We start from the raw sequence: 25,795 nt of genomic DNA, 5'->3' as shown, positions 1-25,795 counted from the left end.
CCAGAATTGTTTCTATAGTTGGTCACGTAGTCAGTTAAGAATCTTCACTCCCTGCCTGGCCACATGAAGACGATCATGACCCATTGTGACTCTCACTTATGAGGGAGGAGAACTGGTTTGCTTACTGCCCACTGCAAAGGCACTGACCCTCAGGTCTGGGCTCCTCAGAGGCCGTGCGACACACTGTGTGCAGCAGCGATCTGTCTGATGCGTTGCACAGTGAGACATGCCGGCAAGGAAGCTGGCATTACCATACTAATGTGCCTGCTGTTTGTTGTGCTGAAATAAACTCTTCTCTCTGGTCCACTGAGTCAGATTGTCTATTTTTTGGTCACCCATGGAGTAGTGACAAGCCAATCTGCTTGCTTGCTAAAATAATACTCCCTTTGGAGTCATGGAACTCTCTTCCATTTTCTAAGGCTGGGTTTCTTTCCCCAAAATAATCACAGTGCAGTCACACATTTCGGTGGATTTGACATTTGACATTAGATACCATACTTACTGTATTGGATACATAGAAATAATATGATTTCCTACCAACAGTTTTCCATTTTTTTTCAGCAGTTTTTTTTAACTATATATTATTTTTTTTTTGCCTAGAAAGTCAACAAGCAAATCCTTTTGGGCTATATTTTGGTCTATTAAAAATAAAAATAAAATTCTTGAAAAGCTTTTATGCTTTGAACTGAAGCTGATCTAAGGTACTTTTAGTTTCTCTCCACACAAAGATTGATGTGTTCTTTCAGTTTCAAAGCTAGAGAAAATTTTAAGAGATTATATTTTTTAACTTCATCAATCTATGGAAAAGACAAAAACCTGGAGAGAAGAAGTGATATGCCCAAGGGTATTGGGTGAAAAAAGCCAGCTTAACATTATTATTTTGCAGTGACTTTCCTGAACTTCCCTTTTTTTCTTCCATGTTTGTGATGCCATCCAAATTTGCAATTGAGGCCAATCACAGAATTGGGTACTCTTGAAGCTGATCAGAATTTCAGCCAGTAAGAGGCTTCAAAAATCTTATTCATTACAGAAACCAAAAAAAACCAAATCAAAACAAAACAAAACAACAACAACAAAAATAACCCAAACAAACAGAAAAACCCAGCAGAGCTTCACAAGAACTCCTTAGAATTGCTGACTCAGGGCAAAGATCTCTGCGTAGCTATGTAAGAGGGATCTTGGCCCTTCTTTCAACCTCCATCACCTGAAGCAGACATATTGGGATCCTGCACAGAAGAGTCTGACTTCAGTTAAGGAGAACTCAGGAGACGTGGAATAATTGGTATCCATCCAGACTGGATTTGCCATATGCTTTCTCTTGCTTTTAATATGGACTTGTTGTGTTCGGTACAATAAATCTTTTATCTTATAAAATAAAGATTTGGTGATTATTTTTGTGGTCCACTACAGAAACTGGCCTCCATAGTCTGAATGGGGCAATCAATCAATCCCAAATTATGGTCCTAATTCTTGGGCACTCAAAAGAAGCTAAGAAAATCCTACTTAGGAAGAGCTCCTTTAAGCTGCCCCTGGCATGGGATGCCAGACTCCCACAGGGGGTTGTCATTATGGTTGGCACCAGAACACAGGTTCCCTGGCTTCAAATCTTGTGTTATTTCATAAGAAATTATTATAATATTCAACCTTTGGTATGCTTCTGACAGTTTACTATAGAAGCCTTTTCAAATAAATGTTTCCTCCAAAGACATTTTATTCAAAACAAAAGAATATGTTAGTTCTAATGCTTACCCTTAGCAATGTGTAATTTAATTCAATAAAAACATATCCCAAAGCTATATAGACTCTTTCCCTTATAATTATAGCCAGAAAGTGGCAAGCTTCAAAACAAAACAAGAGTGAAAACCCAAACAAAACACAACCTTCTCTATTTTCAGAGAAATGACTCTTTAGTATTTTGTTTGAATAATGAAGTAGGCAGACCACTTGTTTTACATGAGTGAGAATAAGAGCTCAACAGTTGATTTTAGGATTCTTGTCAGTGTCATTAGACACTGAACTTTGAATAGATTCATAGCTAACTCGGAGTGATGGTCTACAGTAGATTTGGCTTAGAGAAAATTGATTCTGTGAGATGGTATAAGGTGTTCTGTGGAAATCTGGACCTTAATTTGAGAAACTTGGCTTAAAAATGAAACATACACACACACACACACACACACACACACACAGAGAGAGAGAGAGAGAGAGAGAGAGAGAGAGAGAGAGAGAGAGAGAGAGAAACTGTTTAAAACCCTTAGAATGCTAATACACAGTAACAATCCCCATAACTAAAATAAAAGCAACCTTCTCTGCATTTTTCTTCAGGATGGTTCTCCATGGACTACCTTACATTTCACTATAGTCATGATCTGTAAGAACCCAGTGGAACTAGTAAACCTGAAAACCTTAAAAGCCTTAATTTGGAGAATCATTCCCTCTGATTTCTTAATTGCCAAATCTTAATACCTGACCTCTCTCTCAATGCCCCTTTTATATAGGCAAAATGCTGATGTCTGAATGTTAAAAACTTCTAGTAACAAGGAACTATGTGTATGTCAAAGTAAGAAAAGAAAGTCCTTTCTGAACACAACGAATCATATACATTAGATAAATATATCTTTCTGTGTGTCAATCACACCACAATAAAGTGGTTTTAAAAAAAGAAAAGTTATTTTTGGTTGTATTGAAATATCTTTCCCTGCAATTTCTACCCTTTGGCTTTAATTAGTGGGGTTATGTTAGAAAGGGCAACATAACTGTTTGTGATGCTCTGGTCCTCCGGGAGTCTCTGTTTCCTAGGTAGCCAGTGCAGTTCTAGTAACTCCCTTGGCCACCTCGTTTGCTTATCTCTGAGCACAGTTTAATTTGCTTACCTCATTCCTGAAGTGCGGGATTGGTCTGAGTGAGGCTAATATTTGATATATTCTAGACACTGAAGTTCTGTTAAAATAATCAATAATTCCAAAGGTTTGCATGGCCTATAGCATTCTGTTGTCCATGAAGTAAAATAACCATGTTTTAAAAAATCTGTTATCACTCATATTCTATGCTTCTATAGTTGAATTTTTGGATTAAAATGTTTCTCTAATAATACATGCTTAGTTTTGCCTTATTTTCTAGTATGGTTAGCTCCCTTTTCCTATTATCTGGGTTATTTAGCACTCCTCCATTGATCGAGACTTAGGGCAAGAGTCAGTTAGCTTTATAAACCTGCCTCATTGTACCACTACATGCAGATCATGACTAAAGACAGCACAATCTCATGGAAATTAACGAGAGCTGCCAAATCTCGTGTTGCAAACACTATTGATATTGATGCTACCTGGTCTCCCTGGCCAGGGATTCTATATGATAATAAAATTTGTTTTGCCATAACTAATCTGATCTTGCCTCTTAGAGGCTGCTGGCTTCCTTTCTCAGTGCTCTTGGAACAGTTTAATCATTGGATCTGGGTTTGAGGGCAATGCTCACAAAGCTAGCTGTTCTATGGTCTTCAGTTGCTACAATGTTCCCATTAATCTTGGGGCTCTATTTCTTTGGGGAGCTTTCCAGGGCTCCTCTCATTCTTTGCTTCAGAGATTCTGATTTGTATTTCATTAACTATGTTTCATCCACAAGTTCTCTAATGTTTTAATATTGCAGGAGATTTGACCTCATCCAGGGCCTCCCAGGGTTCTCTAGCAATATCTTCACCTTTATTGGCCTTTAATTCTTTCTTAATAATGTTTCATTCTGAAGATCATCTTCTCTGAGAGAAAAACCTAAAGTAACACATGGGTGGAGGAACTGTGCCTTCCTTTGGCTTGTCTTCCATGAATCCTGAGCCTTTCCCCACGCAACTGGGGAGCATGGCCAGGAAGGCTTTCTTTGGAGAGATCAGTGTGATGTCTCAGAGGAGGGTTCACCTAAAATCAGGCCACCTGAGGTCTAGTTCCAACTCTCCCAGGCACGGATTTGATGGCATCACGACTAATTTGGACCTTGATGCTTTTCTATCTGTTCAACAGTTGGTCAGGTTGGATCACTGGATCCCCTCATGTCCAGGGGACAGTAGGCAATGTCCAGAGACATTTTGGCTGACCCAACTGAGGTTGGGTGGATGCTACTGGGATTTAGTGGGTAGAGGCCAGGGATGCTGCTGGACTTCCTGCAATGTATATCTGCCAAAAATGTCACTAGTGCTGAGGTTGAGAAGGCTTGGCTTACATCGCCAATTGGCACATTATTTCATTTCTTTGAAATATTCTTTACAAGAGATACAATTCAGTTATGGGAAAATGGAAGGGAAGAGGTGAGAATAGTAACACCTTGCCAAGTGGCTTGACATAGTAGCAGCCAGTTACCTGGCCTTTGCCCGATCATCAGATGCCAAGCTTATATTTAGCTTAGGCACTGGCCACTGTAGTCATCACCATTCTTACAGGTGGGGAAATTAAAACGCAGAACATTTCAGAAAACTGTCCAGGGATACTCAGAAGATCAATGGCAAAGTTTGGGTAAATTGAGCCATCTAAATTATTTTCGAGATTCTATACGATTCATGTATGTTATTCCTTATCTAATGGTAAAGTTTCCTTTTCCTGTTTAAACTTTTAAATTAAATTTACATGCACCAGAGTATATGTAAAATCTAATTATCTGTTTTTTTCTTTAGTTGCAAAAGTTTTCTTAAACTCAATTTGGTGTCTTTGGAAAAACTTCATTATCATTTTTTTTATGTTTAGAGAAAAAGGTACATATTGAAAGTGTGTTTCTGGGCTACAGTTTCCCCATTTGTGAGAAGAGGTCTTGACAAGATGGGCTATCCCATTTTTTTTCAGTGCCAGTGTCTAAGCAATGTGACTGTTTTTGCATCTGCTTAATAAATCCAGTTGCATTTTTGTCATTGAGATGTTGCTATTTACTTATCCTGTAGCCATTTCAAAATCTATTTGTCTCACTGGATTTCTGAGGCAATCAGAAAAATGTCTAGTTGGTGAAGAACGTGCAAGCCCTACGGCTATCCTCATTTGCAACAGTGTGAAATCCTGTGAAACACCGACTCGTCCATTTCCAAAGAGTAGCTCAAAGAAAGTTTTTTTTTAATGTTGATCCTTTGAATCTGAATAAGTCTATATTTAGTTATATTGAGGGTTTTTTGATCATAAAGCCGTCTTAGCTGATGTGAAAGAGAAACAGGAAGAACAGCAAGAGTAAGATATTCTTGCTTAGTTGTAAATTATAAGATGGGTTCAGTAGGTGATTTTATTGACAAATATATGGTAGTCACGACTCACTCTATATCCACTGTTTAATGCATTTTCTTGTTGTCAAAAGTTTAAAAACTATTTCAAGTTTTCTTGGCTGAAGCGTTCTTATTTCATAACGTCATCTTCCTTAGACTTTGCTTTTCTCACACGTCTTAGAGGTACCCATTTCATCACAGTAAGAAATCATCTATTTCTTCTCTTTAAAGGACTTGGGCATATCACTGGGAACTCTGATTACACAAGTAATCTCATAAACATGTCTTCTTATTAAATTTTAAGACTTGATAATATTAAAAAGTAGAAACAATCCAGCTTGGATTTATTAGATTATTTTATATTTCTAGTATTCCTCAGACTTTTGGTTTCTGTCTGGAAAACATAGCAGGGAGAAGTAGCTGGTTTCAGACACAAAATACTGGCAGGTTAGCTCTTTCCCTTTCTCCCTCTCTCTTTCTTTTTCTTTCATTCTTCCTTCCTCCCATCTTTTACTCATATAAATGACCCAGATTGTTCGTCTACATATTTATTCTTGGACTGAAAGGAACATTATTTCAAAGTGTGATGAAACTTTCAGCTTCTATTTATTTGAGATTTAATGATTTTATGAAGCCAATTTATCTGGCTTATTATTTATTTGCCTGTGTTCCTAGTACATTCAGGAGCTGTAGAAAGAAAAAAAATGGGTCCATTTTCTTGATTTATAAACAGTAAAGCAATAAGCACCACATTAACTTCATACTTATCTACCATCCAGGTAAGGTTAATGCTCAGGGATACTCACTCCCTGAGCCCACATCATGGGCAATGGGGGGACCAGACTCATGTGGGAGACAACATGAGACCTTATATGACTTCCATATATCATGAAAATAATTCATGTTTTGAAAAAGTACTTTTTAAATTATTTAGTACTTGAAGTGAATCCTGTTTCTAGCCTCTCTCACCCCACATACACACATTGTATAGATACATATACATGCATACACACACGTACGCACATGTATGTATTGGACAAACATATAGCTTTTATATTTCTTTCATTGTGAAAAGTTTCCACTCACTCCAATCCCATGAACTCTACTATAAAGGAAATATGTGAGTTTGTTAGGAGAGAAGGCTGACCAAATGTGTGGCTCCAGGTTCTTGATTTTCAGGTAAACAATTTGAAAGGGAAATGATCAAGTAGACATATTTCATTCAGCAAATCTGTAGTTCTCACGGTGTTTTTCACATAACAATTTCTTCACTTTTTAAAGTCAAATCGTGTCAACTCACAATTATTTATTTCAGCCTATCAAAAGATTGGTTGTCAGAATGACAATCAAGAGTCAGGTGGGTTTGTAATAGTCACACTCTTTCAAATGGTCATTGAGTTCAATGTGAGGGAAAAATGCAAATATTAAAAAGTACTAGGAAGCTGCATTTCAAGTTTTTGGAGATTTAGAAGTAAAAAAAAATATGTGGTGTCATAGAAAGTTAAAAAGGAAAACTATCTACCTTTCATAGGTCCCCAAACTATGTGAGACAACAAATAAAGACTGAAGTGTTTCAAAGTATTAAATCTCAATAAATGAGAATGTTTTCATCATAGATGGCTATAAAATAAAAATTCACCACCTTATGTTTAGTCAAATAAGAAGATATATTATTTTTAATTACTTTTTCAAAGAAAAATAGGCTGCTGTATTTTATGTTACTTAACATTAATTGGAATAGTGAGCACAAGAAAATTCTGTACCAATTTTATTAGTTAACTCAAATCTTTAAAATTGAATCTCCCTAGAAGAACAGTGATCACCCAGAGTGAAAACCAGACCAGGGGACAGTAGAGCATATTGAGTAAGAGCCTGGTTTATAAAACCCAATTTAATCCTCAGCCACTACTTTTTAACTATGGCCTTGGGCAATGACTTCCTTAAACACTGCTTTCCCTGACTGTAGGGACTTTAATCCATCCCTCATGTGATTGAGTAAGTATAGCTTCAGCTACAAACTGATCAGTAGGTGCTATTAGTAATATTCTTAGAGCCAAATATTTTTTGAGAACAGGCTAGTTTAACAATATTTTACTCAGATTATAGCTAATTAGTAGAAAACACTAAGTTCTTATGTTATTTATGAAATATTATTTATTTCAAACTTAAATATACTGTAATTCCAATTGCTTAAAGGCATATGTGTATGTGCACACTCATAACATGTGCACACACACACACACAAAAGCGCAGATGATTGGAACCAATTTCTTTTTAAACCAATGAATTGACAGAATAGCCATTTGGAGTTCATTCACAAAACAGGCATTAATGTGGTCCAGTGATGTAATTTTGAAAGCTATTCTCATTTGGGGCTTTTGTCACAGAAAAAAATGTCATTAAAATCATTTCCTTCCCAAATTAGCTCTCCACAGATGTCTTGTAAAAAACCAATATCCAGCTTGTGTGAGTGATGTGGTTGATTTTAAAAGTCAGACTTCTGCTTTTAGTTTAGCTGGGAATAATATAGTTTTATATTTAATTCAAACACAAAGCTTCTGCTAATTTCCTGACCTGCTACTTGCATTGAAATGTCCAAAAAAGTGCATTAAAGATGGTAACGAGAGGGTTTAGGAATGGACTTGCCATATCCATGAAGAGGAATGAGCAGGGCACAGAGTGTTAAGTTGATTGCTGTTATACACTTTGTCCTATAAGGCTCCGTGACAGATACATTAGAAAGTTAAGACTTTTTCAGGGATTATTACATTGTTTTGCAAAACTCATAGTGCATTTGGTGAAGAATTTATCCCAATAAACTTGACGGGAAATAATTACCCAGCTCAGAAAATAATAAATTTAGTAGTGTTTGAAGATAAAGTAACAGTTAAATCAGAATTTTCGATTTTGTGTTTTATTCAAAATGCAGATTCTTGGCTTCTGTCCTCACACGATGAGCTGCAATTTCTTAAAGATAATCTTAAGAATTTACGTTTCCTGGAGTCCATAGTAAGGTTTGAGAATCTCTGGCTGCAATCATACAATGCTAATTAAAAATGGCAGAGCGCAGGCAAGTGGAGGAAGGCTGTGGGATGATGTTGGTCTGGACTTTGCCTCTTAGAGGTTGTTTGATCTATACAATTGTTTAACCTCCATGAACAAGTTTACACATGTTTACACATCCTGATTGTTATAGTAAGCAGTTGTGATGGTGCTCATGAAAATACTTTTTAATTTGTACACTGTCATAAGTATGTATGAGAACATTATACTAAGGTTATAGTTTCACTAACTGCTTGAGTAATAATTCAACAGATGCAATAGAGTGGTTCTTTTCCTATGTAATGTTAAATATTTTTAAAGATCACCTCAATGCTGAGATAGGAAATGCACTGTAAGTATGATTGGGCTGGAAACCAGTCGGGAAGGCTGGTGAACAATGAGCAGTGTTTCAGGTCTGGGTTGTGCCTGGATGGATCAGAGTGGTGGGGGAAGTGTTTTGAAGCACACTGGAGTTCAGTAGTCAACAGCAGGCTGGTGTGCTGTGTGGGCAGAGAATTCAGTCGCACTGAGAGCAGATGGAAAATGAGTGTCTATGCCTGAATGTACCTAATAAAGATCAAGAAGCCATAAAGACAACAAGTTGAACATGAATCAGGCAGGATTCAGTGGGAGCAGAAGCTGAGCCCCGGAATGAACAAACACCACACAAGACCATGTCTTTCTGTCCCCTGAACACTCAACCCGGAAAAGACCTCTTTAGGGCACCAAATCAGCTCTTGGTCTCATCAAAACCAGGGGGTTCATAACCCACTTCAGTCCAATGTATGAAGTGGGTTATGTCAAGAGCTTTGTAATGTTGTGAACAACCAATTAAAAAAAAAAAAGTAAAAAAAAAAAAAAACCACTTGTTAAAAATAAATTTAGAGGAGAAGCATACATATACCCAAGTTTTAGAAAAGCATAACTTTTGATCGGAATACCAATGGCTGGGCAGGAGAAAACAAAGAAGCCTACCTTGAATATTTTCCTATTCGAACAGAGTGAGCCCGAAACCTTGTCAGAATCAGAAGCCATTGTTACATTGTCAGTAGTCTGCACCAGAAAGAGGTCATTCCCATGTGCTCAGCATGCAAGACACCATGAGCTCACCCATCACTCATTCATTCAACAGATCTTTCTGGAGCACCTTTTAATGTGCCAGACACCGTGCTAGGTCATTTCTGGAGGCCCAAGAAGGATCTTGAGAGATGAGTCCCTGTGTTACCAGCTCCTGCATCATATATCTGCTGTGGATTGTTAGCAAAAGTGGCCACAAGTATCCACCCCTCCCCATCCACAGCTCTTTGTGGGGTCACTGCAGCTCCTATCAGCCCCCACCATTGAATCTAGTTGAGGTGCTGACTTTATCTCACCTGTAAAGAGCATAGAAATGGCTTTGTGCTACTTCTGACCCTGGGCCTCAGGAAGCTTTGTTCTCTTTTCTCTCTCTGAGTCCCTGGCCACTGTGAGAACAACACTGGGCTAATGAGGACAAGAATCCATCTGGAGCCGGCCATTCCTTCTGAGGCCAACCCAAGATGGGCAGACAGCTCACTGGTGGCTGACAGTGAAGTCAGCTCAGACAAGACTGGAAGGGCAGTCCAGGCAAGCCTGGCCCAAGCGACTCATGCGTCACAACTGTAATCGAGACAAGGGGTTGCTTCAAGGTTGGAATGATTTGTTAGGCAGCAAAAACTTACAGAGATGCCTTTACCTACATAAGTCTGACTCCAAGTTTATTTGGGGCATAGCATTTTCTCATATGTCTTATCAAATTACCTTGATAACTGCCACATCGCCACTTCACTTTGCGCTGAATGGACGTGGCCACAGTATATAGTTGTCAGAAAACAGACACCCTGGGAAGGTTTGATATTGGACCTCTGATCTGCAGAATATGAAGTTGACTAATGTGTTTGAAACATGACATATATAGCATAATGTATTTCTTGGAGAAAATACAAACACAAAAGGTAAACCTGTATAACCACCGCAAACTTGTAACATGCAATTGAAAAGTTAATGCAAATCCAACGAGCTTTGTTTCCTTGCATGACGTCTCATGATGTCAAACAAACAGACAAAAAGATCCACAACAAAGACCAAACACCTGTTTATCAGATTCTGAGTGGGTACAACAAATCAAATAAATCCTAGAGGCAAGACCGTGAAGTCTCTGATTTCTCCTTCAAATCTAATTATGTCAATGTAGCCCTGAAACCATCACTGTGGGCTTACATATGGTTCTAGCTGTCTGCGTGTAACTGCCTTCGTTCGAATGGTGACATATCAGTTGAGATGACTGAAAGGGATCTTTGATTTATCTTGATTTTCAAATATGTCAGGGTGTCTTCCTCTTTTCCTGGCAGCCTCTCCTCTCTTTTCAGATCTCCCAGCTGGGCATTTGGAAAATGGCCAATTCCGGGCCTAATGTGTTTCTGCTGTTATCTGATAATGATACTGCTTCCCAGAGGCAGCAGTGAAGAGAAGTTTTAATTGGGTGTATTTTTAAAGCAAACCTTTTAGTTACTTAAACAGAACTTCTCCAGTTAGCTGCAGTCTGGCTGTGCAAGAACCACACCAATGAGAAAAGCTGAATTTGGAAGGAAGTCAAGGGGAGCGTTGGGCTGGGAGCAGTTTCCATGTGAACAAGGCCAGTGAGGTGGCCGGGGCCCAGCAGAGGCCTGGGGTACTTTACCAAGCAGCTCGGCCCTAAAGGGTTTGAAAGAGGGGGTAGGTGTAGGCACTAAGGGAGAAGGAGCCAGCACTTTCTAGTTAACATCCTTTGCCCCAACAAAATATAGTACTCTAAAGCAAATCATCTTAACCCTAGCTTAGGATTAATTGTTTTATATGTTATCCCCATATCAGAGACCCCAAATCCTTCCAAGTGACTCATAAGATTTTGAGAACCACTGAAAAGGAGAATTGCTTAGAAAAAGGAGCAGGTTTAGAGGTCTTGATGTGGAAAAATGAGAGAAGAGAAGCAGAGTAGAAAACCATTTCTTTCTGGCTTTTATTTCTGAGATGGAATTAGAAGTGAGACATGATAAGTTAATAATTTCCTTCTGGCTGGAGGTGGTTCTGCACCGCTATGGCGCGCTCTCCAGGGTGCCAGTTCTTGGGTTCATTTTAGCATCTTTCCTATCAGGGTATGAGGATTAATGTCCCTTGAGCAGATCTAGCTGGGCCACATTACATAAGTCCTGGGGTCCATTAGAAGGGTGAGCCTGGGCTGGCCTGAGTGGCAAAAATGGGGACCCAAGGAGAGTCGTGAGGAGACAGGGAGAGGGAGAGCTGAGCCCAGGGCTGCCAAGGCCTCCCTCTGGCTCCTCCTAGACCTTGCGTCCTCTTCATTTTTATGGAACTACTGTCCCACAAGCCCTGCCCCTTCCATCTAGGAACTTTATCCAAAGTTCTGACCCAGACATTTACTTGACCGGAAGTTTGAATTTGAGTTCTGGGTTACAAAGTTATACCTGCTGTGAGTTTCAGATGCAGGGGTGATTTGGATGGGATTTTTGAAACATTTATTTATTTAAATGAATTTATGAGTATTTTAGTTATGTGTTTGATCGACTTTATAGGTCAGAGGTCAAATTTTGCAAAGCAGTGACTTAACAAGGGGACACTGTCTTCGAGACAACTTTTTCTCTTTCCTTGTTACTGATTCCAATACTGTGTGTAAATTTTGAATCTTCTGTGCCAACCCCATCTTGTTGTCTCCTGGGCCTAAGAATATATCTCCAAAATACAGTCACTCTTTCAAATGTTAATTCCTGACTGGTTTGACTAGTGTTACACAATTAACTTAATTCTAACAATTAGGTAATATGTTTTGTATTTTTTTCTAGAGTTCAGATATTAACAACTACTAACAAGAGTGGGAGTTGGCCGTTTTTTCCTCTTTTGTTGTGACACTGCTTTTCTGGAGTATTTTGTGTCCCTGGCCGTGTTGGACAAGGCTTTTCACCCACAGAACCCAGCAGGACTAGTTTTTGAGAAGCAACACGGATACTGGAAGGATCTTTGAAATACAGAATATTTCTGGGGAAAATGAGACAGATTTCTAGATCAGGATCCCTTCCACAATATGGAAAGGTCATTAATTTTGCATAGAAGCAAAGGCCAGGAAGATAGTGATTTTTAGCAGTTTATGGGTTTCTGGTTGGCATACCTCTTAGCCTAAATGAGCATATACAAACACACAGAGCACATCCTACCACAAAGCTCCTCTCTGCACCATGATCCCATTGTGTTCCCTCCTCCCTCCATTCTCCCCCTGGTTACTGATGTCCTAAGGCACCACAATCTTGGACCAGTACCAACAGCTATAAGGTTTACATCACCCCAAGAGGTGTACCCAGCTAGAAAGCGCGTACCTGATGGTTAGTCCTGTCCACCGTATTGGCTGTGGAGGGGTGGTCTCTAGTGTTCTGACGGATTCGAGTGGAGTTTTGTTGCTCGATGGTGGAAGAGGTTGGGATACAGAATTCTCTGAAGCATCGTTTGAAGTTTTCATCCAGAAATGCATAAAGGACTGGGTTCAGGCAGCTGTTTGTGTAACCCAGAGCAATGCAGAAGTGCCAGGAGACCGTCTGGAATGTGGTTTCTGGGATGGTGATCAAGGCCTTGATGATGACGTAAATGTGGATGGGCGTCCAGCAGACAATGAACACTGCCACCACCACCAGCACCATCCTGGTGATGCGCCGCAGGTTCCTGTCCTTTTCTTTGGAGCCTGAGAGCATGCGGACACTCTTGAGGCGCAAGATCATCAGTCCATAGCACACTGTGATGATGAGCACGGGCATGATGAAGGCAAAGATGAAAACACAGATCTTCAGCAGGTTCTCCCAGTACCAGGTCGGGTGAGAGAAAGTCAGGGTGCAGTCTATGGAACCTGGAAGAAAAGCGGTTTAAGAAAAATTTAGCGCAATATCGAGGTCTATCATCACATTTTAATACTGCCATTCTGCACATGTGTTTACAGCCTTGATCAGGGCTGGGCTGAAGCAGACCGGGGTTGAGGCTATCACTAAGCAAGCCACCAAGGATAGATTGAAAGAAATGTGGAAGAAACTCAACTCTGCTGATTTTCAGGGAAAGTTAATTTTGGGGGGTTTCTTTCTGCAAATTTCCCATTTTGTGGTCTACTTTGGGCATATTATGCATTCATTAAGTGAGTGATTATGGACCTTTCACCAGGAACTAGACACTCGGTGGGATTTGCATTGATGTAAAAAATATGAGCATTGTCCGAAGTTTCTAGGAGGTTCCAGCAAATGGATATTTTAATTCCACTTTGAGGAAGATAGGTCATTATTTTTCTGTTTGGTCTAAAAAGACAAATTTGTCATGTAGGCAACTGCCTGAAATTCTAAAACAAGCCTCAGTGAAATACTTTTGGGAGAGCTAGTTTCATATTTACTTCCCACTTTGATAAAGTAAGCCCAGAGAAATCAGAAACAAATAGATTATATTCTCTTTAAGATGTTTAGTAGGCTTAAAATTACAGGGGGGCTTCCCTCCTCAAAGGAATTTTGTTAGAAAGAATAATTAAAATAATAATTGGAGGAAGACATTGGGCCACTCCATCCATTCTACTTGGCCCATGGCACTGCCAACATATCAAACTATTAGCCCTCCACCCTTCAGGCCTGCGACTCCACTTACCCTGCCTGTATTTTGTTGTTGCCATGAACATCACAGGCAGACCAATGGCAGAAGAGAGAATCCAGTTGCAGATGTTGACAATTTTGGCATTTCGGGGAGTACGGAAATCCAGGGCCTTAACCGGGTGGCAGACTGCGATGTAGCGATCCACACTCATGGTGCAGAGGGTGAATATGCTGGTGAACATGTTGTAGTAATCGATGGAGATCACGATCTTGCAAAGGATGGTGCCAAACGGCCACGTTCCCATTAGGTAATTGACACTCTGGAAGGGCAGGGTGCTGGTCGCCAGGGCATCTGCCAGAGCAAGGTTGAAAATGTAGATATTGGTGGCAGTCTTCATTTTGGTGTATCTGGGAGATGAAATGAAAGCAGTGACAGTCAGTGTAGATGCCAGCCTGAAAGTCAGGTGAGAGTCCAGCAAGAAGACTGCATGGATTAGTGGAGAACATTTGAGATTACAGATGCACCACTTTAGGTACTAGCTTGACTACTTACTTGTGCCTTTGGGCTAAATACAAAATTTCTCTATCAGTTTTCTTATCTGCAAAGTGGTTATAATAATAGCAAACATGCTGATTTCATTGGCAGGGTTTCTTTGTTTGTTTGTTTGTTTTAAATGTGGTGGTCCCTGTCGTAGGTGTAATTGACACAGAGCTCTCTTTCAAGTGGTAGAGGCAGAGACTGAACAATAATTCTAAATATTTAACAGAATATTTTGCATACATATAGTTAAAATTATTGAACACTGCGCTAGTACAAGAGTATTGTGTATTCACATACATAAGCAGCAAAGTGCACATACACACACACACAGACCATCATGGGGAATGGAAATGAGCATCCCTCAGAGCACAGGCTAAGGAAGCACAGGCTAAGGAAGAGTAGAAGGGAAGACATCCTGGATGTGCACATGCCTGGGATTAATCTGAAGTGTTGGTAGGAGGAAGCCATCTTAGGAAGAGAGAAAATAGTGAGAACCCTAACAAAGAGGTGGAGTTGAAATGGCATGTGTGTGCTGGGCACCGCAGGAGGGTGAACTTTCGCGAGGAAGAGGAATATTTCAGCAGGAATATGGAGGTTTGGATGTGCACAGATGTGTGTGCCATGGTAAAAGATTATGCTTCATCCAGCTGATGATAGGGAACCCAAATTTGTTTTGTTTTTATTTTTTAATAGTTGTATTGAATTGTAATTGATATATGATTAGTGACACATAAACAAAGTATAAAACTTGATAGGTTTTGACATATGTACACACCTGTAAAACCACCATAATCAAAATCAGGGATCGGAAAACTACAGGTTGTAGATCCAATTGGGTCATTGCCTCTTTTCATAAATAGCTTATTGAAATTCACTCACACCTATTTCTGTGTACTATTTTATCTATAGTTGGTTTGATGCTACAATGGCAGATGAGTAATTGTAACACAGATCATGGGAACTTCGAAGTGTAAAATATTTAGTATCTTTTCCTTTAAAGAAAATGATGCCATCCCCTGATCCAGTTATTTAGCATATCAGCCCCCAAAAGTTTCCTCTGAAACTCTTTTTTTAAACATCAAATTGTATACTTTATTTATTTATTTATTTGTTTATATGTGGTGCTGAGAATTAAACCCAGTGCCATGCACATGCCAGGCAAGCACTCTACCACTGAGCCACAAACCAACCCTCCTCTGCAACTCTTTAATCTCTTCCTCTTGCCCCTCCCCTCCTCACCCCTTACCCCACAGTTTCCAAACAAATCACTTATAGATACATTTGCATTTTCTAGAATTTCTCACCAAAAATTATTCAATATGTGTTCTTTTTTTTTTAAAAAAAAATCTTGCTTCCTTCACTTTGTGTAACTATTCTGAGTTCCAACCATGTTGTTACATGCACCAGGGGTTCATCCCTTTTAGTTCTAAGAAGCACTCCATTGTATGGCTGTATCACAAATTCTTTATCCATTCATCTACTAATGGGAATTGACTTGTGTATGGCTTTTGGCTACTATATATCAACTGTTATGAACATTCATGTACAAATCTTAATATAGTCATATGCTTTTTTCCCCCCTTCTGGTTAAGTATCTGTAAGTATTATGTCTTCAAAGCCTGCAGGAAGTAGAACTACCAACTAGAAAGCTAAGCAGGTACATTTGCAATAGAAAATTATGTAGAACGGTGGAGACATGTCTTCCAAATACTGAATATCTATTCTGTTTTACAGTCAACCTCTATTTACCCGATTCAGTGACAGAACTTCCATTTCTCTCTGGAGGGAGCACTCTCCCATTCTTAGACCATGTGCTTTGTAACAGGTTCTATTACTAGTGCAGGTGGGAAGACATTGAGTGAATACAGCAACAGTGAGTGGTCGTGTCATGTCTCAGCTGAGCTTTTATGGTTTGGATGTGGTTTGCTGCCCAAGGGTTCATGTATCTGAAGCTTGGTTCCCAGTGCAGTGATGTTCAATGGCAGTGGGACTTTTTGAGAGATACAGTCTGTGAGAAGTAATTAAATAATTGAGGTTTTGCTTCAAAAAGAATAAAGGTAGTTCTCTGGTTAGTTTTTGAGAGAGAGAGAGAGGGGTTGTTAAAAATGAGCATAACTGACCTTCCCTTTGGGCCATATAGTCATTTGCCATGATGTGATGCATTTAGAAGACACCACCACAGCTAACTCCATGCTATTTGGAATTTTAGTCTCCAAAATTGTAAACGAAATAAACTTTTTTTTTTCTTTATATTTTACCCATTTTTGTCACAGTCATGGAAAATGTACTAATAAAAAAATTAACAAGACTTTTCTGAAGGGGTTTCTAGAGAAAGAATATGTGAGTTTTTCCCATAGGGCTCAAACCTGTTATGAGATACGGTGTGTAGTTGCTGGAAAATCCTAACTGCAAATGGACCCAACCCAGAAGATAGAGAATTGAAAGAACAAAAGAGAATCCCATACTTGAAGCCAAGTCTTCCTTAGACTTTTTATTTGTACAATACACTGAATTCTTTTAAACTTTAGCTGGTGTTACTGTTTTTAAGTCATATGAGGTTAAAAATCTAACTCATTTAACCCAAGGTGGTAGACCCATTGGTTTAAGGTCTTTATTCTGTGTTCAAGGAAAGCATTTTGGTTTCAGTGAACACCAGGAACTCAAATTATAATGGATTGCATGAACCTCCTATGGGGTAAAAGCTTGGAATTATTTCTTGAGCTCTAAGACTCAGATCTTGTGTCTATGCTGCAATACATGGACGGAAAGTTGCCTTTACCATCTGAGGGGCTTCTGATTTTCAGTTCGGGGTTTTGTTTTGTTTTATTTTGTAAGTTACTTTAGAAATTTTACTTCCTTAAAGTATTTTAATGGGCAAAGGTAGGGAAAGCCATTTAACTTGATGATATAAATCAAAGTGATTTCAGTGAGAGCTATAAATAGGCAAATCTAAAAAGATAATTTAGACAAGATCATTCAAGACACACAAATAAGCAGAAACCAAAATTAAATCTGATTTTAAGCTTTTAAAGCAACTGAGATTTCTTGAAATTTAAGAAGTTTAAACATTTTTTATTTTGTTTATAAACAGATGGTTCTTCCCCAAAGCAAAAATAAATAAGTAAAATAAATCACTCTTGCTAGATTTACTACTGATTGTAGACCTGTCTGATCCAAAGGCACACTCAGCTGCATCATCAACCACAATTGACTTGTGTGCATCCTATTGAGAAGCCCTCACATTTCACATCTGATCTTCAATAGAATGTTTTATGTTAAATAATTGGGCTCTTTAGGGTCATTTTTTTTTTTATTCATCAGACTTTGAACCTTCTCTTTTGGCTTGTCTGAACCTGAGGTCTTCAAAATGTATGCTTATTTCAATTTAATAAAAATAAATTCTTCTTCTGGAATGAGGTATTTATGAAACAAAATTAGGATAGGGCCCATGATGAAAGGAAAAGTGAGTGAGTGTGTATGTTGGTCAGCTTAATTTAGACATTCTACAATGCAAATGTATTTCAAAATGTCATATTATATAATATATATATATATAATTTTGTCTGTTAATTAAAAATAAAATAATACAAAGTGAATATCTATTGAAACTATTTCAGTGATCATTTTATAGGAACAATACTGTCTGATTTTTCTCAAGTTATCCATAGAGCCTTGCTCTAAAGATGGTCAGCATACTGATCCCAATTACACATGCTTTGAGTCTTAGCAATATATTAAAGAAAGCTAAGCTGATTTCTAAATAGGTGAAAGAGAATAATACAAGATGGGAGGTTTAGGAATTCCAGTTGCCTTCAGCACACACCCAGAGGTTTTTATCTGAGATAGTCTAATTGGACAAGCGGAAACGGCATTCAGCACACACAGACTTCTTGTTCTGCTCTGCTCTGATGTGGTGGTGGGAATGTTGTCCCTGGGAAGTTAGATGCATGATGAAGACCCATTAGAAATTGTCCTAAGGGTATACACTTGGTGTCAGCAAGTGGGCATAGGATTTTGTGTTCATCTTACCCGAGTGGGTCTGAGTAGAACTACTGGAGATTTCCATCCTCTGTGCTCACTCCTCCCCTCTTGGAAAGTATTGTGCTACTCCCAGAGCCTTCCTGGCATTGGCTGCTCCCACTAAACCACTTGAACTGGGCCTTCTAAGCAGTGGCCCAGGCTACTTTTTAGTCACTAAAATTTTTTATAATAGATATTTCTTTAAGTTTGTTTTAGATGATTAACTTTTTTGTTCTATGAACCCCAAATAATTACCAAATAATTCTTAAAAAAAAAACCCAAAACAACCTTGGGTTCTTCTTAGGACCTTCAATGTTTGATCCAGTGATTGTACAGAATACAGGTGCCATGTTGGAAAGAGGCTTCGCGAAGCCTTTTCATTGGAAGCTCACCAGTACGCTTGGAGATGTCCATCCTTTTTATGTGTTTATCAGATCATTCCTATCTATCATTATATTCATTCTTCATACAATCTCTCAAAACTATTCCTACTTTCTAAAAATTCATTGATTTTGACCAACTTTTACCGAATGAAATTCCACCGAATAAATTATGTGGTCTTACTAATGGACAGTTTAATTTTGTTTTGTTTTTGAGCTAATTCTCCTAATTTTGATGACTCTATCTCAGTTCAATAACAAAACTAACAAAGGGAGCCTAGAAGAGGGAGAATATAATTGAGAATCCAGCTTGTTGGTTTTATACCAAACCACACCCTTCATGTTCAACTACATTTTAGCCCGCTAGGATATCCGGGACTATCTCCTTGTGCTTTTTCTGCCCTTTCACATTTTTACCTAGTTGAGTGAAAAAGAAAGATATTTCACTTACTAAGGGTTCAATGAGCCTCTTTTATATATTCTGCATTGTACTTGGACAGGCAAATTGCTGCCATGACTTTTATGTCCACTTACCTTCTCACAGAAAACCATATTTTTGATGCCGAAAGCCCTTTCTGGAGTATCTTTTTAATTCTCATGATTAGTTGGCGAAATCCATTTTAATAAAGTGCTTATCCTACATTTTAGGGACATTCCTGAAGAATGTGCTCAAATGAATACCTTTCTGATTTCTCCATATTATATCCCAGGTATCTCTGTGTCTGTGCGCAGTGTGTGTGAGTGTGTGTGTATGGGGGGACCCCAAAATATTAAATCCAAAAGCAACTAATGATTATACTCTCATTTTCTATTAATACAGAAAGAGACCATATATTAGTTTGTTATTTTCTGTTGTGCTCTCACTAACTCAGTGAAGGAGGGAAGAGAGGATTTCACAGTTTGCCGTAAAATGTTCTGATAGATTTCATTTATATTTACTTCAAAGTGGTGTCACGTGTTCACTGAGCACAAGGAGCTGACACCAGCAAAGGTCAACACCAGAGTAGTGGCTTCCCACACCTGAACCATGCAGAAGGAAAGTGGTTTTTGCTTGCCCGTTTGCCTCAAAGGAGAAGAAAGTTGTTAGTTTGCCTCAGAAGGGAAGAAAGTAGAGCCTTCCAGAAAACGAGACACAGAGGAACCACCTTGCAGAGGTCAACTAGCTGTCCTCTGTGTGTCACCAGAGTGGATGGTCCATAGTCTTCTTAGTCGAGTGTTCCTCTCTTTATCTACATCCTTGTCAACTTTTTTTCTCTTCCTATTTTCTCTACTTTCTTCCTTCCATGTCTATTTTTGACAAGTCATGAGAAAATTATCTTTCAGACAGACCAGGGGAATGTTGTGCTTTTTTGGAGTAAAGATGAGCTTTATACCTGGAAAATGTACAATGAATAATCGATCACATTTTCATTTTTGTACTTGAAAAAATTAGCAAAATTTGACTTCTCTGAATAATTGTGAGGAATCTAATGGTGCACACTGCTGTCATACTAACTCTCCTGCTAATTTCACCACTAAATTCTCTTTTGGTTTCTGTTTGCCTCTTTTCTTCAATTCTTTTATTTTACTGTATACCTTTTTTTTGATGCCCTCTTTATGGAATTGGAAGTTGGGGGGAGGCTGGGGAGAGCACATGTCCACATGTCAATATACCACTCCTCTTGGACATAGGGAAGGAAGTTTAGGAAAAACTCTACCCATTAGGCCCAAGACCCCCAAAAAACTGTTCTTTGAAGAGCCCATTTCCTGTTTTATTTACTTTCTGAAAATTTTACATCAGGACATGACTAGCACTTGCCTCATTAGAAATTGATATGAATAATCATGTTTTGTCACTTTGATTTCTGTATTCTGTGATATTTTTATATTATAGAAAGGCATTACTATGTTATATTCTCTGATGGATACCAACAGTTATAAGTGCATGAAATGTTCTTATCTGTGACTTTAGGCTTTTGTTTGTAAATATTTAGATTATTATTTTTTGATTTAAATGACTTTGAAAACAGCATCAGAGTATTCATTTCTGGAGTTAGAGCTTTGTGGTTCATGGATAACCATGTTTTGCTTTTATTCTAAAGACCTGTATTTTAGAACTTAGATACAGCTTTCAAAATTAGAACTTCTAAGAGAAAAGGAAATATATTTTAGGATATGAAAACTTTACACATAAGAAATAATCAAGTGTACATTACCAGCAACTTCAGATAATGGCATCTTCCTGAATATTTCTTTAATATTTCAGGAACAGTAAAGAATTTGCTGTTTTTAAAATATATGATAAAATAATGCCAGCAATATTGACAGAAGTTTTTTTTTTTTGAAAAATACCAACACTGGTATCAGAAAATTTTTGTAGCAGCTTTTTGAAGCTCAAATGTATGCTGTAGATGATACATATTAGAAAGCATAGACTGTCCATAAAACTTTCTTTTCAACTTAATTCAACAAACACAAGGCTTCAGATATACTTTTGGTGATAACATGGTACCAACATCCTGTTTGGTGATGATCATAGTTTGGCAGTGATGTCAGCAGTCCATATAAGTAGAACAAACAGCAGCATAAATAGAACATCAAAGCAAACAAAAACAAAGGGTACTTATCTGTTAGGCACAAAAACTAGCACAAGTATAGTATCAGCAAATAAATGCTGGTTGAATGGAACTGAGTAAAGAAAGGAATAAGATTTTTTTTTCCAAAAAAATGTATCGTGGTAAAACTAAACAGGTATTTCTTAGGGTATCAGCAACTTCTGAAGTAAAAAGAAAAATGGACTATTTTTTTTGACTTTGATAAGCCATGGTCAAATTAAAAAAAAATGAAACCAACTCCTCTGGTCACAGAAGTTCATAGAAAGATGAGAGGGAGGATCCAAATGACTGTCTAGACCTCTTGTCTAATCACTGTATTTTGGGGCAAAGGCCCTGAGGCCCAGAGAGCCACATGTATTCACAGCACCCCTCTGCCCCCACAATTTCTCCAGACTCCATCTGAAACTGAAACACATCTTCTATAGTCTATTGTGAGCCATGCATATTTCTGAAAATACAGCCTCAGCAATTCAGAGAGGCCCTCAACAACTTAGTCAGACCCTGTCTCTAAATAATATAAAAAAAATGTTCTGGGAATGTGGCTCAGTGGTTGAGCACTCCTGGGTTCAATCCCTGGTACTAAAAACAGAAAAAGAAAAAGAAAAAAGAACACTTAAGGAGAAAGTATGTAATGGAGAGAGGAGGGCCCAGGTGAAGTAACAAAGGAACAGCCAGAAAATTTAATAAGAAGCCCAAAGCTGGGATCAAGGAAGCCAAAGAGGAAAGAGTCTCATGAAGTCCAGGGTGGTCGAGTGTGCTGAATGTTGCAGAGATATTGATATGTCCTTGAGATTTTGCGATATTGATAGAGATAGGTCCCTGGGCTTTAGCAAAATGCGCACCATTAATGACCTTGACAAGTTCTATGGTGTGGTGGGTTGAATGATAAATAGATTTGAGTTAAAAATCAAATGGGGAGTGAGTACCTGGAATTGCATGCTCTAGAAAACTTTCAAGTATTTTGGCCTGAGGAGGGATAGAGATAACTGTGACTTCAAGAGACAAATCTGATGCATGAGTTGATATATACTAGAGATGTATGTATGCTATTGAATAATGATGTAATGGTGGAAAATTGATGAACCAGGAAACACTGAGGATACTAGCATGAGTGTTGCCTTGAGAGACTGAAAAGAGATGGGATTCACGGCACAGGTGGTTTGCGTGGTTGGTCATTGTTGGTTATCAATGGCAACAAGGCTAAATGTATGGTCCAGAAAACCATTTCTTTGCCCATATATATATTTTATTGAAAGCTCTCTCTTGACCTTATTGTCTGTTTTGTGATTCCCATTTCTGTTCATTTTTTTCCCAGCAAAGCTTCTAAAAAGAATCCATACTCACTGTCTTGGATCCTATTGTGGAGACACACAAGAAACATTGGTCAAATGAGTAAATGAAGACACTCCCTAGAGCATCAATGAAAGGAGGTGGTAAAACAAGGAAGAGGGGTGTCGAAAAGGGAGGAGGACAGGAAAATACATTGGTCAAAGAAGCATTTGTTGGGCAGTATTAAGGGTTCATTTGAGGTTTGTAGTTTACAAAACTCGAGGTTAGGATGGTGAAATGGCTGTTGGGAGGGGGGCATCAGAAGAGGGTCTGCAAAGGGGGTGGGGCTGGACTGAAGGAGGCCATTCTCAAGGGGGAATTTTGGAGTTACTGATGATGACAAGTTCTAGGGTGTGATATGGGAGGCTGATCCAAAATTTAACTAGAATAAAATATCATGAATGAGCCAATTCAAATATGACTTTTTTTCTTGAGGTCTCTTGATAATTCCTGTGTCATTTCTCTGAACTGTTCTCCTAATTTTGCTTCTGTGATCACTGCCACTACTGCTGCTTATTCTTTTTGTTCTTGTTCTTGTTCTTCTTTCTTCTCTTGTTCTTGCTACTTCTGCTTTTCTTCCTTCCATTGAATCTGCTTTGCATTTTTGTTAGATATTTATGATATCTCCTTAACACATGTAATTCTTGAAAAACAAGCATCATTTTTCCTTTTTAAATTCAACCTTAAAGTTTAATTTTGATTAATTTATGATACAAGCTCCAAATAAAACTAAAGACCCATTTTAGCCCCAAGTCCAATATCATGTGAATCTTTTCCTCCAAACACACGCACACATTTTTTGTGACTCTGGTTTGTTATTTTGCATTGGTAAATAATTGTAAACATATATGTGTACTTACATAAAATATGCAGTGCTGCATGGTTAATATTATGAACTCAAATATGACTATACTTTATATATCATTTTTGGGTTTAACTTTTTAGTTAGCAATATCATCTTGTGGAATTTCCATTTTAATAATCACAGACTTGAGTTATGATTTTTCAAGGGCTGTGTAGTATGCCTCAGTTTATGTGATGTTTCTGCTGATTGCATTTACAATGTTCATTTTTTCAACGTTCCTAACTATGCTCGAATGGATGTTGTCTGTTCTCACGTTCTGGGGGAAAGTCTTTCTCTGGGCTGTCCTTAGGAGACCACAGGGGACTCTCCTTTTCTGATAATAGAGGGCTACCTGAATCACCCGGTTCAGTGGTTGTATTCCTACCTGCGGTCCAGGCTTGTGACAGGTGGGTTAGTGTGTTTCACTCTGGGATTAGAATTGGGAATCCTTTATCATGCACAACTAAGCCAAATACACCAGAAAGATATGTATCAATAGTAAATCTGATATTTCTTGTCCATCTACTAGTTCATTTTGTCATCTCTTTTTCTTTTTCACTCATAGCCAAATGAATTTACTGCCTAAAATAATAATGCATTGCATTTATCACTTGTGTTTCTCAAAAATGTAGAGATACCTTAGATTAGTTTGTTTTTTTCCCCAAAATTTTCTATTGGTGCATTAGAGTCGTACACAATGATGGCATTCATTGTACTTATTCATGCACACACATGATATAACACTATAATTGGCCAGTATCTCTCTCCAGCATTTCCCCATGCCTCTCCAGCTCCTACCCCCTGTTTCCTTGCCTCTATTGATCTCCCTTTGATTTTCATGAGATCCTCACCTTTCTTTTACCTTTTCCTCTCTAGATTCCATATATGAGAGAAAACATACAATACTTGCCCTTCTGTATTTGGCTTATTTCATTTAACATAATGGTCTCCAGTTCCACCCATTTTCCTGCAAATAACAAAATTTCATTTTTCTTTATGGCTGAATTGAACATAATACTCCAGGGTGTATATATATACCACATTTTCTTTACCTGTTCATGCATTGATGAACACCTGGTTACATAGTTTGGCTATTGGGAATTGTACTGTATAAAGATGGGTATGCAGGTATCACTATGGAATGCTGACTTTGCTTCTTTAGGATAAATATTGAGGAGCGGTATAGCTGGGTCATATGGTGGCTCTATCAGTTGAAGAATTTTCATTATGAGATATTCCCCAAATTATTCAAAGATGGTGTATTGTCATCTCTTCATTGGTTAAAACATTGGCAGATGTAAATAGGCGTAACCTTCATGAGTGCCCTGTAAAATGCCACACCATCCAATAAGAATTTATTTTATCATTTTTATAAATTTATATATAGATATCATTGATACATTAATTTATGTTCCTTCAAAAATAATTTTTAAGGTATTTTGGACTTTGAGGGGCCAAGAGCAGAGTTTTCTTAAAAGTGAAAGATTGTATCGACTTTAAATAAGCATTTAGTTTTAATAGTGAACCAAGGCAAATCTTGTGTTATTAATGAACTTGAGAATATATTTCAACTTTTGTTTGCTTGCACTTGAAATCTTAGTGCTGTGCAGTGTATGTAACAATGGCAGTAGTCTCATGTGTTTGGTCACATAGTCTATAAGCATCCTCTGCACTGCAGAGCTCCATTCAGCCTGCCCTTTCCTACCTGCATCACTACCTGATTGCCATGATGTTCTCCTGACCCCGACACTTGCATTATTCTCTCTTGAGTTATGATATTCCTAATCATCACATAGTCCTAAAAGACTTTTCTCCTAAGGAAGAATCATACCTTCCCATCCCATGTCATTTACCACTGCTGCTTGGATCCTTATTTTTATTCCTTCTCTGTGCCAGAGGAGAATATGAGAAGACATATAATGGCAGTGAGGTTGAGTAATAGAAAAAGAAAACTTAATTGCTGACAGTCAGATTGTGTTGTTTCTTTCCATAGAATATACAGAGGATTCTCCATTGACGTGATGTGACAAGATAGAACAAGTCGACTTCATGAGCAGGCCTGCAACAGAGGCAATAAGCCATGACCATAAAATACTAAACATCTCCCCCTTCTGGTAACAGGAAGTGACCCATGCTTCTTAGTAAAGGATAACTTCAATCCTAGTCTTCTAATTAGACCTAGATAAGAAGTTGTTGATAA

General features: G+C 38.3%; 1 protein-coding gene across 2 annotated transcripts in view; it reads right to left on the bottom strand.

The window, feature by feature from the left end:
- Positions 1–25,795, bottom strand: part of OPRM1 (opioid receptor mu 1) — a gene marked incomplete at both ends in the record, with an annotated part of 59,532 nt that overhangs the window by 5,453 nt on the left and 28,284 nt on the right. The window contains 3 exons of one of the 2 annotated variants that reach the window (XM_081295893.1): positions 10,110–10,154; positions 12,649–13,169; positions 13,943–14,295. In XM_081295893.1, the coding sequence (XP_081152019.1) occupies positions 10,110–10,154; positions 12,649–13,169; positions 13,943–14,295 (919 nt within the window). Of the gene's footprint in view, positions 1–10,109; positions 10,155–12,648; positions 13,170–13,942; positions 14,296–25,795 lie in introns of those variants that run through there. The other variant, XM_081295894.1, reaches the window with a different exon arrangement.

The sequence above is a fragment of the Spermophilus citellus genome, assembly GCF_964194105.1.
Source record: "Spermophilus citellus genome assembly, chromosome: 5".
NCBI lineage: Eukaryota > Metazoa > Chordata > Mammalia > Rodentia > Sciuridae > Spermophilus > Spermophilus citellus.
This window is presented reverse-complemented; position numbering and strand designations above follow the sequence as displayed.